Source organism: Cygnus atratus, chromosome 3 (genome assembly GCF_013377495.2).
Source record: "Cygnus atratus isolate AKBS03 ecotype Queensland, Australia chromosome 3, CAtr_DNAZoo_HiC_assembly, whole genome shotgun sequence".
Classification (NCBI taxonomy): Eukaryota; Metazoa; Chordata; class Aves; order Anseriformes; family Anatidae; genus Cygnus; species Cygnus atratus.
The window spans coordinates 38,549,881-38,566,429 of record NC_066364.1 but is presented as its reverse complement, the minus strand read 5'-3'; the positions used below and the strand labels follow the sequence as shown (position 1 = coordinate 38,566,429).

Below are 16,549 nucleotides of genomic sequence, written 5' to 3'. Positions count from 1 at the left end.
CTCTAGAAGACACCGGATTACAGTGACTACATATTTGAGGACCATCAGGGAGATAAGGAGCATTTTACAAAACATAGTCTTTGCCTAGACTATGTGCCCCGTTTCACACAGTGTAGATTAACATCGCCTCCAATTTAAGAGGTGTTAAATAAATTGTTGTCAACATCCTCACAAAAATTTGGGTTTGGTTCTCCAGTTCAGACGTGCTCAGACTATTATACTACCTGGAAGTGATGTCCACCTTAAAATAGGAGTATTTTTACACATTTTATTTAAGGTTCAGTAATCCAAAGCAGTGAATGAACTGTAAAAAGTATTTCTTAAAACCAGTATTCCAAGCATATATTAATCTTCTTTATATCCTGTTCCTGTGTAATCCGATTGTTCTTTTTTCTCTAATTCTGTTCATTATGCAACTGCTGGAAGGACTTCTGTACTTCATTCTCTGTGGGTGATGGCTCTGGCACTTCTTGTATTGTGGCTAATGCAGATGGTGAGAACACTGTAGCTGCAGGTGCAGACTCCCAGTTCCTCCAAAAAGCAATGCTGACCCTGAGCGGGACGCTACTTACTACATGTTACTCTGTGAACTTTTGATGGTCAGCTTTTCGACTGTGTCATCTTGCCCATTTTTTGATTCCAAAACAGTTTTTACAATTGCCCTGAAATGGAAAAAAGAATTAAACAAAAACGCACATTTAAGTAGGTTTACAAAAATTGCTCTAATCATTTCCCTCCCATTAACAGTCACTGTAACTGCTTTGTAAAGTACTTCTGCCTGATCTCCAGAAGCTTGTTCATGTTTTCTTTACTGGCAACACAAATATTAAACTATAGAGAAACTTAAATAGTTCACCCCAGGTCATGTTTGTCATCAGTAATATCATATTTTGATCAAGTAACACATAAATCATATTGTATGCTGTCCACCTACCAGTGAAGAATTATAAAGATGATGGCAAAGATCACGCCAACCGTGAAAATGATTCCAGTTACCAGGCAAAACACCAGAATGGCGTCTGCCCTTTTTTTCCTTGATTGTCCTGTGTCTATTCTCTCTGATTGTTTTGTTTGCAGCTCTGAAGAAAAAAAAAATACATGGTCATTATTATGTTCAAATTTTCAGATGAATCAGGCTTTTAATGTCATGAACAGAAATGAGAAGGAACAGGATTTTATTCTTTACCTCGCTGACATCTTTTACGACCTTCATGCTTTTATGAAATCAGCAGAAGTCAGAATAGTAACATTTTCTACCTTCTTTGCATCTAACCAAAGAAGATGCAAAGAAATGGACATCAAGGCATGTGGAGTGGAACACATCTCACTTAAGATAGTTCACTATGTAGATATTTGTGATAGCTGTCTTAGGTTGTCTCTATAGGCTTTGGAAAGGAACTGGCACTTCCAAGCTACCTTCCGTTGACTTGGTTTAGGCATCCAGGACAAGATGAAATACTTTATGATTCATCAGTAACATTCCACTAACTGTAAAGGAGTCTGGATACAGATCTCAGATGCAAACATCTACATCTGGCTGGAAGAATTCCACTCTTTCCACTCTTAACATCCGAGAAGATCTACTGTTTTAAATGGCAGACCGAAAGATCAGACCTTGGAAAGCCATATTTCGGCAGGAAATAACTAGCCAAAACATTAAGAGTACGCAAGGGATTTCACTACACACACATACACAAGCTAATCTCAGTGTTAGTCAGAGTGGGACAGCTCTCAGAATACTACCTATAGCTGTGTAACACAAGGGACTGCAGTTCCTAAAGACCAACAAGGAAAAAAATCAAGGAGAGGAAAATGTATCTACTTAGTACTTGTTAAGAATGACTGATACAACAATGCTTTTGCGTTGGGAAATGCTTTAATGTAAGATTTCAAGACATGTTCAAGTAAGATAAATGAATGACAGAGAGACAAGAATTACCACAGACTGTCTGCGGCTCAAGGCAGGCTGACTTCTTTCTTCTGTGCCGGGTACCAGGTGCTCTGTCATCCACAACTGAGGCACCAAGGAACCACCGTGATACAGGAGAATGCTAACAACGTTAATTGCTGCAATACTAACACTAATAACGAAGCAGAAAGAGAGTACGCTAACAAAGAACTGGATTCAATAACTTAAGCACTGCTTTTCAGCTCCCTGTCTCTATCTAGGTCTGCGATGCCTTTATTTAAAGCAAATAACCACTGAGCACGGAATGGAGTTGTTCTGCATGGCCCAGGAACACATAGCGAGGAGCAGCTGCATGAAGATGAGAAGTGAAAAACGTAGAAAGGATTTCAAGTAAAAATGCATTCTGCAATGCTACAACCTGCTCAGCCTTGGAATACTTTGAAGGAAACCAATGGCCCTGCCATTATTTTAGCTGTTTATCTAAGACCAAAGATTCCAGTTAGGAGATGACTCTAACAAATCCAGGAAGAGTGGAAAATGTTGAAGATGGTCAACCAATTTCCCCCATCTATTTTTTGACCCTAGATAAAAAAATGCCTGGAAACCAAACCCAGTCACCTTGGTCTGAGATTTAATTGAAATTATTTGTTCAACAACACTCAGCCAAATCAATGAACTACAGTGCATCTTTCCAGATCCCTCCAGGTTTGACAACTGTACACAGGCCAACCTTAATTTTCTTTCATTTTCCCTGATAGGAGTTTCTAGGACTGTAATGTGGTATCTCATTGCTCCCTGGTACACAAAATTCTTGTTACACTGGTTGGTATTCTCTGTAACAGAATGACTGTAGGAAAACCATTTCTATTTCTATTGCATTGCTATTTCTACAGAAGCTCTTGTGCCACTGTCATCACTGTAGCATCTAAGCAACTCTTCCATCACATCATTTGAGTTTCGTTCTCCTGCATCACAGAATTTGTTGACATTCTTAAACCGCAGCTTGCCTATAGGATTCTCCTGATCTTTCTGCAAGATACAAGACATGTAAGAATGGTGAACTAGCTAAGAATATCATACATGGTAAGTCTAAATACTGGGGTTTTCACACAATGCAGAGCTAATTGCTTTTAGACCAATCCATTTCAATGACTGGACAGTCTTTTTAGAATCACACGCAGTTGTGGGGAATGGACATTAATGAAAACTGTCTTTGATTTTGCAATTTCATTAATGTAATGTATTTTTCCCCTTGACAAAATGTGAATTTAGACCTCTAAGAATACCTCTTCTTACAGGCTGTAACAAGAGCCTGCTGAAGAGGAAAACAAACTTTCTCTTATCCACTGCTGATCTGCTCGTTTTCTTCCTAGGCAGGAAATTCTTCCAGTAGTCAAGATCTAGAACTGCCCAAGAGACAACTTGATAATACAGAGGGATTTCCTTCCAAGTAAACGCACATTTAAAATGCAAACAGGAAACAGACCAAAAAGCAGCTTCCCGATAAGCTGTTTTACGATGAGCAAAAACTGATTCACATCAGGAGCACTTTTAAGCCCCTGACTGCACTCAGTCCAGGCAACATTCCCAATTAGGCAGTGAGAATTTTGCTGCAGCCAGAATATGCCTTAGAAACATCTTCAGCTATCAGAAAAGGTTACAAAGACATATTTACATCAGCTTTTTTTTTTTTTAAATCCTCTTGCTTAATACAAGTAGGAAGAACAACTACTTTTTAAACATGTGAGGTTTAGTTCAGTGTCATTCAACTTGAAGTCTACTTATTGAAGTCTACTGTGGACTACTTTGCCCTTAAGAATGATGAAGAAAAACACTATTATATATTCCACAATTACACTGTAAAGAAATTCCTAAAGTTGTATGTACCTCCACTGGAAATTTTCTAGGGTTTTACAGAGCAAGAAGAGATTGATAACATACCTACTTGTTTCAAGCAGATTGTCTCCTGCTACAACATGTCTCTTGCATCATTTCTATCAAAAGGAAACACCACTACCTCTGCCAGCAGCACCATTCCTCTTCATCCTCTTCTTCCCCCATGTTTTTCACTGAGCTGGGGTTCCTCCTAGATCATGATGTCAACTGTACAGCAGTGATCCATCTACAAGCAGCTGCTCAACCAATTGTTTATATGGTCCAGCAGCCAACACGAGTTCTTTCCACCAGTTTTCAGATCCAGAAAGCATGTATCAGTTTGGCAGAGGGCAGTGAGTTTCTGCCTCTGCAGACTATTTTTTCCCCCTTAATATAATGATGATGCAAAGCTTTTTCTGTTTCCCTTCCAGATTATCTCTAAGACTTTTCCTACATATTAAAAATGCATGGATACATGCAAATGTGAGAGCAGGATTGCACACAGAAACACACAGAGGATCCACGCTGTTGCACTCGGGCACTGGGATTCCCCATTTCATTTCTGTGCAAACACAAGGACAACACAGTAATGCTGGTCATGCATTTGTACAGTAACCCATCACAGAGATGTGGCTTCTGCCTCTACAGGAAGCTCTGGCATTGAAGTCATTATCAGGAAACAAACAGAAGAGAAGTGAGGCCTGGAATGGCCTCTGAAACAGTTAACACTGTTGCCTCCATCTTCTCCACAGAAGCAGTACACACACAGACCGACTCGCTCTTCCGCCCATGGGAAGTGTGGAGCTGGGGGCACAGCTGGGATCGCAGAAGGCTGACACCCTTCACACAGCGTGGTAATGAGGATCGTTCTCTGCTCTCACATTCCTCCCTTGCAAAGTCCTTCCTCCCTCCTCACAGGACTATTATTAGTAAATATGAACAAACTGCCTTCCAGCTCCAAAGTCTTCACAAAACACCCAACAACGTAATGGGTGGGAGTGTGAAACAAGACCCTCTACTGTATTCCAGGGTAGTGATTTAGTAAGAAGGACATGAAGAAATGTCAGTTATTAAAAGATGGGATTTTCCTTGCACAGATGTCAACAATTTTTGAAGATAAAGTACATCTCTGTTACCTTTCTCTTGCTATAAAAGACAAAAAGGCATCAGTCTGAACAGTTTTGCAAACAAACGGAAGAAGAAAATTACTAAAGACCACTCACTCATACAAAAAGGTCATTACTGTTGTTCAACAAAAGGTCACTGAGAAGAGCAGTGATCATTGGTAAAGGACACATGGAGGTTCTCCGTGCACAGTATGAAAATCAATTCATAAGAAGTTTTGCCACGTGGCAGTGGCAAATATAGCCACATTCATTTAAGGCTTTACCTGTCTTTTTGCAATACATCCTCCCCACTTCACATGCATTAAAATCTGAAGCAGAACGTCATGCTATGTATTTTCAAGTGTTGTCTTTGGGGTCAGGTTCTCAGATGGTTTTTCTCAATCTGACCACTGCCGTTCACACAAGTAAAACAACAGAGCACTGGAGAGAGTAGAAAGGATGACACCAAAGGAAATACATTTACTCCTTATCAGGTGTCTTGATTATTTTTAGCCCTGTTGACCACCTCAAGTCTTTCTCTCTAGGAAAGTGTCAAGAAGAAATAACAGCCACCAAGCAAGCGTAGTTCCACTTCCTTGGCTCCATTCTGCAGTTCTGGCACTATCACAAAGAAATGTACCTGTGGAACAGAATAGGGAGGGATCGAGGTAATGAGAAAGACAAAATACAAACTTAAGTTTATTCATTTGAGTGACCCAGAGAAATGATCAGAATCATCTCAGTTGGTGGCAAAAAAAAAAAAAATCATTTAGGAGGTAAAAATACACAGGACACCAAGCTCAGGGAAGAAGGAGGTGAAGAGGTGCTCCAGGCAACAGAACAGAGATTCCCCCGCAGCCCATGGAAGACCATACTGTAGCAGATCTACACTGAAGCCTGCGTAGCATCCCATGTCAGAGCAGGCAGAGATTCCCTGAAGGAAATACAACCCTTGAAGAGCCCATGCTGGGCCAGGTTTACCCTGAAGGACTGTGGCCTGTGGTAGACCCAAAGGGGAAAAGTGTGAGGAGGAAAGAGTAGCATCGAGGAACTGTTATGGACTGACCCCAACCTCCCATTCCCCATCCTCCTGTGGTGCTCAGGGAGGTGGGTTAGAAGAGCCAGGAATGAGCAGTGAAGTTGAGCTTGGGAAAAAAGAGGCAGGAGGTAAGGTGTCCTAGTTTTTGTCTTTGTTTCTTACCATCCAGCTCTATTTTAATTGGCAATACATTTAATTAATTTAGGCAGTATTCTGAACTCACTAGATTTCTGACCATCTACAGACAACAAAACTAGATCTACATGATGAAAATCTTAGTACATTCTCAATCAAAACTTCTGCTGATAACTCTTTCCATGTACCTAATTAAGAGCTAATAACTTCAGAAGTCCAAACAGTGGCACTCTTGGGGAAGTAAAGCCCAGAAACTCTTGGATATCTAAATGCCTCTACAAACCTAAAGGAAGCTAATCTGTCACTAATCATGACAATCCACTCCTAAATTACTTAATAAACCTTAGATCTTGTCTTCTTCATATTTCTGTCTAGTCATAAATAGTTTCTGAACCAACAGCCTCAAACCTTGTAAGAAGTTCTCGGTAGGTCATCTGTCGGATGGGTTTCATCTGACCACTTTTCACCAAAAGGACTTAATCACAGGTTAAATTCAAGAGCATGAGTCGTCCTATTGATGACTCACCAACTCAAGTCAATAGGACTATTTGCATGTTTAAAACTAAACCAGATTATGTGCTCTGCTAATGCAGGTCTCAAAAAGGAAACTTCCTCTTTGTATAAAAAGAAATGTAGAAACTGAATAGTGGGAGAAGAAAATAATAAAAAGAAAAAGAAAGCAAATTGATATAATCAAAGATTTGGATGTTTTGTGACTACCAGATGGATTTAGGAAATAAATTCCTCATTACTGTACAAGGCAGAAAGAACCTCAGGAGACACGCAGGAAATAAATAACCCATCGTACTGAAGAGAAAGGAAAAAAGCTTTCCTGATGGAGTCAGCAAATATCCCATTAGCAGAGGAGGGGAGAAAGATGTTACTGGGGAACTGTTTCACCAGGTATTCTTTTCAGCGTTAAGCTTCCCTAAATATATTGTGCATAAGCAAATTCCAGATGGCAGCTAAACAGAAAACACAAAAGGTTGTTTTTCAGCTTCAGGACTGAAGTGGAAAGGAGACTTAACTGCAGAACTGCCCAGCGTGCTGCTGGTTCTATGTAGCTCAGTGAGACAAAAAGAAGTCTATGTTAACCAACTTGGTTGCTGCAACAAACGAGTAGGTAATAGGAGAACCTCCTTATTTTAGCTTGAGATTTTATAAAGGTAAAGAAAATACTCATGTTTACCACAAGCAACCTCTTCATTCCCAATCTGTCATTTCCTTTTTTATGCCTCTTTTATTGGCCTGCATTTCATGACAGTCATTACCACAGCACACAAGCTCCTGCCTATATGCCACTGGTGACGTGCAATCCTATGATGATTGAATGCCACATAACAAACACAAGGCCATAACACTAGAAGTCTGTAAGTGTCTCTATGAGCTTACCAGTTGTTGCGTGCACTGTATATTTTACGGAGGCAATTACACTTTCATTTCCTTGAGTTTCACACTGGTAAGTAATTGGACGCGTATCTCTGCGCACTTCCATAACAGCTGAATCATTGGGAAGAATGTGTGCTGTCTATCCATATGCAAAAGAAAATTAAAAAAAAAATGGTTTGTCTCTTTCCAAATATACTCACTGAAAAGTGCTCATTCTAATCCATCAGTTTTTCAGCCTGTCAGGACCTCTCAGACCCTGGGAAAATTCCTCCCACCTCTGCAGCACCTCCTTGAACAAGTGGGAAGGGCAATGTGGTTGTGACTTGCTAATGTGTAATCACTCACCAGTCATTGGGCCCAATTTTTCTAAAATAAGAGTAAAGAAACAGTATTCTCTAAAATTATCGTCTCCCTTACATAAAGAGGAAATTGACGCTGCATAAAGGTGCAAAGCCAATTAAGCCCTTATATTACCAGCTCGCCAGTGAGAAATCAGGGCTTATTTGCACTGTGACAGCAAACGAAGTAATCAGCACAGGCATCTGGATGTTTCATATGGAGCATGTAGTAAACACATCCAGCATGCCATTTTTCTGCACAAAGTGGGGTTCAATTACTCACCTTGTTTGGAGTTAAGATCTTCCAAACATATTTAAATCGATTTTCAGGAGGTATATAAATACAAGTCATCATCACGCTTTCAGAGTTCTCAGAAATTGGTCTTCCCACTACAGGAGGAATTTTAATAGGTATATTCAACTATATGAAACATCTCCGTATAGACCATAAAGCTCATAATTCTTCAAACCACAAAATGTTACTTCGAAATTATCTTCTCCCTTAAAATTACTTCAAATATTGTTTTTGCTTGGTGAAATATCTGGAACTAAGCTAATAGCAGAAAAATGGTATTTTACAGGGGCTTGAAACCAAATGCACATCGGTTCAGAATGAGATCTTAAACATTACCAGACTGCTTAGCAGGGTAATTGGAGGGTGGAATACAATCAATTCATTCCACTTCCTCCACACTCACAAAGAATAAGGATGTTTCCTTTGAATCAACTTATTTGCTTTTGATTACTGTATCACAGTGTTCCACTTACACCCACAGTCCACTGGCCCGTGGCATTCCTCCACACCGACAATACATTTTGTTTCACTCCCAGGGCATCCATTCGTTAACAGAACTTCTCGAATGCCAATCCCTTTGGGGGAAAAAAATAAAAATCTTATGCTCTGCACTTCTTCATCTTCTCCATGCTGTTTTTTGCTTTCTCTTTCTTCATCCTGGATGTTAGTATGATGTATCTACCAAATACCAGGAAAAACAGATCTTCTTAGAGTGCCTGCTAAAGCCATCCCATGTGGGTATCTAAGATTTTAAGACAACATCTACGTCTGTCAGGCTCTGCACCACAGGGAGCCAGATCCTTAGAATCATCACACCCCTATGTGTCAGAAAAAGAATTTAATATGAATTCAGAACTTTCCTTACAGAAAAAGAATTTGAAAGGAAGCTAATGTATGTTCTGCAAAACAGTTAATTCACTTTAAAAATCAAAGCTTTTGGGCTCCTGGCCTTTACATGCTCAAATCAGATGGCACAGAGAACACTGTACAGGCTGCCAACTCAGTCTGCCTCCAGTCTTGTGACTGTCTGTGTGTCTTCAGCTCCCACCAAGGTCAACAGAAACCAATGGCTCTAAAACCTCCTGGGACTGGGATTAGGACTGGGACTGGGGAGCCTTAATGGTAAGTGCCAGCCCATGATACTGGAGTTCCTCCAACAGACTCCAGAATGAAGCCTCCAAGAGCCCAGTGGTCCATAACACAGGGCTTCGTATGAGAAACAGGTGACAACAAGGGTTGACCAGGACTCTACCTGCAACGTGGAGGTTCCTACTGAAGGCAAAGAACAGGAGACAACCTGTCACAAATGTGTAAAGGAAAATTCCAGACGCCACGTTCAGGTAGGCAGAAAATGTTCGGTCTCGTTATCAGGGTTTCAATGGGAACATCCTCATTTTAACAATTACGAACAAATTCAAAACAAGTGCTCTAATTGTTTTTGCCAAACTGTGTGTACACAGTTCACTGGAATGACATAGCTTGTGGGGGAGGCAGGAATAATATGTTTAGGCCCAGTAAACAGAAGAAGGCTTTGCCATTTTTCCCAGAAGTATTTTGTTTACTAACAGGCATGGAAAGAGGAGAGTTAACCCCCCTCCCTCCTTGCAGTATAATAATAAACAGGAAATTGGTTTGAATATTGCATTTACGAAGCCTATGCCTTTCTTAAGTGTGTATTATATAAACCGATGGATTTCAGAATGTTTCAGAGATGTCATGTTCCTCGTGAAACAGTACTTCAAGTGACAGAGGGAGACAACACCACTTACTGAAAATGACACAAAACGAGGATCGTTCTCCACTCCAGAAAATGTCTCATCTCATGGATGCAGAGACAGAGGTGTAAATGGCAATGAACTGACACTTTTATTAAAGGCATTCCTCTTTCTTCAGGGCCATGTAGGTTTTTTTTAGCTAACGAAAAAGACAGGGAACCTATGAAAATCCAAAAGGATGGCTTGATAAAATCTGGGTGCTGGGCTAACTGTAATCACATTCGTCAGGAAAAAAATTCCCCATGTGTTATCTACTGCAATATTAAAATCGGGGAAGTATATCACACTCAAAAGGTTGATGCAAAAAGCTCTTTTAATGAGATCTGCAAGTTCTCTTAGCACTCCTCTGCTTCTTCCTTTTGGACAGCTTTTTTCTTTTATTCCCATGTTTCCTTTCTCTACCTCTTCTTCGTAGCTGCCAATGCTGATGAAATTAATCTACTGAGATGCTCTAACAAAGGAACTCTTAACTTCACCAAGTCATCCAAGCTAACCTAGCAGAAAAATGGCCTGGATGCAGGAGAAATAAATGATCTAAATGAAGTTCACCTTGGAAAAATGTCAATTAACAGACTGGGAGGGCAGGAAGGGTGACCCACAGAGAACTGAAAAACAGCAGCTATGAGAGAAATCTAGAGGTAACAGTGGCCAAAACAGCAAGACAACAATGAGACTAATGCAAAACCAAGGCAGATATGACAAGACATCTTTAACATGTTTTAATTATGCTTTAATGTCTCTGTAAACCTGGACTACGGATAGAGAAGCAATGGATCTGAGCCACAGTGGTACTGGGGAAAATTAAGACAGTGGTGTCAGTTCCGAAAGCAACAAATATAAAAGGCTAGACAGATGAATCTAAGGGGTAAGAAAGAAGTTGAAGCAGACAAAGGGTTCACAGTTGTACTGGAAGAACTAATAAGGTACCTTTCAGCCTTTCAACATACCAACATGCAATGCATTGTTGGTAGACTAGAATGGTAGACCAGACTAGAATAAGGGCTACAAACATGGATTAAGTCCAGATATGAGATGATGCCTTTTCTCTTTTCTTTTCTTTTTGTTAGAGCTTTCATTTCCTGCCTTCTCAGTAAGAGTATATAATTTCCAACATTAAAGGGGTTAAACGTTACCTCTGAGGGACCCAAGATAAAACTGAGGCAAAACTGACTGAAATTCTCTGAAAATAAAGAACATTTGAGAGGTCTTCTAGAGGTGTTGGACATGAGGAGCAGTTTCTCAGTATCCAAAAAATGTGTACCTCAAAGCATGGGGTATGGGGGTACGGGGATACATATACAGTAGGGGTATACCAAACACATAACCAACTTTGAAATTATGAAGAAAGGGAAATATTAAAGTATGTAGAAGCAAGATTTTTATTTTTTTTCTAAAACCATAATATCCTATGTGAAATAGTTTCCCTGAAGCACTCAAGGCAGTTATCTCGCTGGAAATATCAAAAGTGGCTGAAAAAAAAAAAAAGAAGGCATACTCTAGAAAACTTCAGACTAATGGGGGCAAAACCTCTTCTTTCTCTTTCCTATGGTCTTACAAGAAGCAGAAATTGTTCAGAAAAAAAAATAATGGCATTTCTGATTCAAGACTGCTTCCTAAGCACTATAATTACTACCTCACAGCAGATTCTATCACCACCCTAAACAGAGATGTCTTCCTAAGGCTCAACTCATTTTTCCTCTCTCCCCTCCTACTCCAGAATGATACCTCTCCTCTCTGTTGCACGATTTATAAATTGTATAAATGTGGAATACAGAACAGGCTACTGCAGGCAAGCAATTTTTTGGCAATATTGTATGTGGGAAGACATCTGTGAGAAGCATCAGAAGATCTTTCATCTTCTGAACATCTCACAGATGTTCACAAATAGCGAAAATTGTTACTTTGGGGAAGGCAGCTCATGTGCCAATAAACGTAGGGAACTGGTTTAAAATAGGAGCTTGCAGGCTGTGAATTTAATAAAACAACAGATCTGACCTAAACTTCTAATGACAATCAGCCTGATTGTTTTTGTTAATTATAGTTATTGGCAATTGAAATCAATGAGAGGTGAACGAGGGCAAGCAAATTACAACTGCTAAATTGCTACAGTTAGCATTTTTTTTCCCAAAAAACAAAGGACAATATGTTTTATTCATCTGCTTTGTTACTTACCACATGTAACTGTGCATACTCCAAATTCTAGCTCCATGGACTCAAGGGCATTCAGACCTGAACACAAAGTCTAAAGTTACATCTTTAATACAATGACAGGGATGGAAATGCCCAATTAACAGGAAACTCATTCCTTGAAATCTTTACTACTTTTTAGCTAAAATGTGAAATTTGCCAACGTTTTTGCTTTCATGAACTAAACCAGAAAAACCAGACATTTATGAAAAATTTATCATAAAATCCAATGTGAATAGCATTCATACTTAAACCTTAAGATGATTCTTTAGGAGGAAAAAATGTATTTTTCTTATAAATCAGCATATGATGTTAAATTGTCTTCCCAATGCTCAGGAAAATGCCACGTCTAGGTCCTATGCAAATTACAGGTCTTCCTTGAAACGAGTTAAGAAAAATTTTCATTAAACAATATTCAGTCAACTCATTTCCTTTTTTTTTTTCTTTTTTCTGGCTAACACAAGCCTTGCTACATGATTTTTTCCCCATCACACTTCAAGGTCAGGTTTAGACAGCTAGCACGAAGATGAGTCAACCAGGTACAGTATTTTAATTAGGTGCTGGGCTTTTAATCACTGTGATTGGGTTCCTTCCATTTTTTATGGTACTTTAAGGTTACAGAATGGATTTCACAGAATGTACAGAAGCAAAAGGTTCTTGTCTCCATCTGGGATTCAAATCTGGATTATATATTTTATTCCTAACAGCATGCGATTTGAATGTTTGTTTATAAGGATATTGAGATACAGTAATTGTTCCACAGACAAACTTAGTGAAGCACCTTTGGAAATTATTCATTAAATAAGCAATGGGTCTTTTCAGTTCTTCCAAATGTGAAGGGAACAGACAAGTCACTATGACTGTTTTTACAAGTCTGCATTGCCAGTCCTGCCTACTCAGATTATTTTTTTTCTGATAACAAATACTTACTAATGTAAAGTTTGCTTCGCTGTCTCTCAGTTTTTTATATTCAAGATTTATGTTTACAAAATGTTATTTCTGTGCAGCAATGCAAGTTTATATATCACTTCTTGCTACTAAATCTTTGTGCAACATTTACATTTTTCACACACTACCCAAAACTTTAAATATCTCAGGTCAAACAGAATGGTTCCATTTCTCTTGCTGTCACTGACGTACAAACATAGAAGCTTTATTCCTCCATTGTAAAGGATTTACACTACAGCAGCACACTGAATTCTCCACGTTGATAAACTGATACTGAACTCTTTTTCCCAACATTATAAATGAGCCATCAAAACCTTATTCTTCTGTTATCTCTAACTGTCTCTATGGTTCTGACATTTATTTCAGCATATAAGTCGTGCTCATCAGAACAGTCTTATAGCGTATGAACAACAATCCTTAAGCGATAACTTAACTATCCAGTCGAATACTAAAGTAAGACTCCAACCTTAGTCAAAGCATGAGGAAAAATGCTAAGATTTAAAATCCTATGAAAACAGAACCAACCTGTAAAACAGTTTGTGTGGCCTCAAACACCATTATCTAATGAGCCTTGCAAAATAATCACTTCTTTAGAAGACAGTCCCCATCCATGATATGATAGGAAGACAGTCCTATCACGTTTCCATTTGCTTCTTTTAAATTAATGGGACAGTCATTCAACAACAATCACAGCACCACAGAGAAGGAGGGGAATGTAAGGATCCTGTCTAGAGTCTAAATACAGTCCTGTTTTAAAATGCCTGTTTTCAACTTGGTACAGTTTACAACTTGGTACAACATGACATATGCTTGTTTGTGTGTGCACAATAAATGTAAGTGTGCAAAAAACGCAGGAAGGAGGGCTAGGACAGCTTCAGATGGTGCAAATTCTCAGCCCAACAGATTTCTGACAATTTGTATCCGGTTATGATAAACCCTAAACCTCTACCCTGTAAGTAGGTGTTAATTCAATTTTGATGTGTCAATTTAAGTGTAGCCATGGCAGGGTGTTGTATCTGAAAGAAGCTGTCATTTCCTATCCAGACACAAACTAAAAAAAAAAAAAAAAAAGAATAAAAGAAGAAAAAAAATTGTAAACAAGCAGAGAAAGTGAACTTCAGATATTGCTAATAGAAGGCTGAGGGACTTTGATGCCAGTGAAAGCAAACTTCTCCAATTATAGAGTAAGATACCAACCATGGTGCCCTTTAAGGATGCTTCTGGCTCCAGGAGCACCACAACACATAACATGACATTTTTGCCAGAGAATCAGAATGATGAACTGATGGGCAATAGTTCTAAATAAAAAAGATACAGTATTGTCTAAGTAAAAATACTCCAATAAACTTTACTAAAAGGTTATTGGTTCTACATTAACAAGTCAGTCATGAATCAGTGGTCCTGATTTCTGATCAAATATTTGATTTAGTGAAATTTTAAAAACAACATAAAGAAACTTCAATGGAAACCGATTCACTGATAATTCTCCGGACAACACGGCATTTTTTATATGAATGTTATGAACCATCCATGCCATGAATGTTATGAACCATCCATCCATATTACAATGCAAAGCTTGTATTCCTTCCTTTACTTGTATTTCCTGCCTACATTTAAAATGAAGCAACGTTTTAAGTAAGTTTCCCATAAGAAACTACAGATCTTTCCACTTATATAAGATGGCTGTTTCCAGTTGCATCAGGTTCAGATAAAAATATAGTGTCAGCCCTATGCAAAAAGAATTATGTACATAGCTGCCATTAGCATTAATAGGAGTTATATATGTAAATCCCACACATGCTGAGATAAGAATGTGCTAAGGAACTGCATTTGCATTCCTGTCAGGGGGCTGCAATTAGTACCAGCGCAGCAAAGGCAGCCTGTGCTCCTCTCTACATTTGGAAGCCTTGTAAAACCTATGTAGAACAGAAGTCCTTCCCGTTATATGGCGTTTTAATTGCAAGTCGCATCACGCAAGACGTGTGGAACACCCCAATAAATGCTCAAAAACCCCACAGAGGCCTTCCTAAAGATGCCGGCAGCCAGCATGCTACATCCCAGCGGTGAGCTGGGTCCTCTCGCTTCCGCCGGGTGCTGGTGGGGCCCCAAGGTGAAGGTCAGAGCGTGGGGCAGCAGCACTGCCCCATGCCCACCGTGATACACCAAGGGGCAGCTATAGGGGCGCGGGGAGCTCATCGGGAGACTCGAATAAAGCTCCCGATAAACTCCGCCACCATCCCACCGCCGGCACCGGGGAGCAACCCCCTGCATCCCCTTTGCTCAACACACCCAGCCTCGCACGGGCAGCCCTGTCAGTGCCTGCCCTGCCACACGAAGCCCTCTCCCCGCCTCACCCGGCAGCGCCAGACCGCCCCGGGGCTCCGCCGCCGCCTCCTCCGAGTCGCGATCGTCCTCGGCGCCCGGGGGCTCGGCGGCGGGCAGGGGCAGGAGCAGGAGCAGGAGCAAGGCCGCGCCGCCCGCCATGGCCGCCCCACCGCAGAGCCCCGGCGACCGCGGAGGCGTCACAAGGGGCCCGGCACGGCTCGGAACGGCTCGGATCGGCCCGGATCGGCCCTCGGGACCGGGAGCCGACCCCGGAGCCGGCCCCGGGGGCCGTCAGCTGCGGCCCGGCTCGGTGCCCGTGTTGGGTGTTGAAGGGGTTTTGAGCGGTGTGTGGACGCTTGGCTTTGCCATCGCTCCTGACAGAAACACTGAGCTCCTGAGCCCCAGCTGCAGCACGGTTTTCTCATAAAATAAACAGTGGGCTTCGTAGTGCTCCATTGTCTCCTTGTTGTAGGTGGTCCTGAGTAATAACGTTTTTGTTTGCTTCCAAAGCTTCTTGTTCTTCAGTGAGGTTCAAATCTTTGTGGCTGGCTCATCTTTCATAAAATACCGCCTTAGGTTCTTCACGGTGCCTTTCAACCCCCAATATACAAGAGCCTAACGCAAGGTGGGCTGTACAAGCCCAAGAAAAGCCCCCACATTCAAAGGGGCAAGTGGCAATTGGGCACGTCTGCCACATAGGACGGCATTTTGCATGCAGCAGCCTACTGGCATGAGCACCCCCAGACCAGGCTGCGTGGGCGATGCTCCCACGTTGTACGTAGACCTCGTATTGTCACCTCCCCTCTCCCTGGACAGAGGTGTACTGAGATATCGGGGAGAGAGTGTCCCCATCAGTGAGCACAGCTTCCATCAGCAGTCACATTTATTTCCCCAGCATAAAGAAACGCAGCCCTGAGTGCAGGGTTGGACCTGGGTGGTGTGAAACACATTTCTGCAGGAGCCAAACGCGAGCAGAGGCTTCACTGCATTTGAAATTGCACGTGTGTCTTATCTCTTTGACTTATTGTCAAAAAACTTATTTTCCTTAATAACTTCTTCCCAGCGCACCTGCTGTCAGGTGTGAAACAGCAAACATGGAAGAAAATTCCCGTAACTGATCAAGTTGCTTTTCTAAAGGGAAGAAGGGAAAGATTATTACTTTCACAGAATACTTGGTACATCCTCAGATATTGCACCACGGAAGGCAGAGGAAGTTGGAGAAGTGTGA

At 40.9% G+C, this 16,549-nt stretch overlaps 1 protein-coding gene across 1 annotated transcript; it reads right to left on the bottom strand.

Annotated features, from left to right (window-relative positions):
* Nucleotides 1-488: 488 nt before the first annotated feature.
* On the bottom strand, nt 489-15,480 carry SPACA1 (sperm acrosome associated 1). The gene is made up of 7 exons (XM_035559494.1): nt 15,351-15,480; nt 12,034-12,090; nt 8,560-8,661; nt 8,075-8,181; nt 7,457-7,592; nt 935-1,079; nt 489-662 (listed from the first exon to the last, which is right to left on the bottom strand). The coding sequence occupies exons 1-7, from the start codon at nt 15,478-15,480 to the stop codon at nt 572-574; spliced, it is 768 nt and encodes a 255-aa protein (XP_035415387.1). The 3' UTR covers nt 489-571.
* Between the last annotated feature and the right edge of the window lie 1,069 nt (nt 15,481-16,549).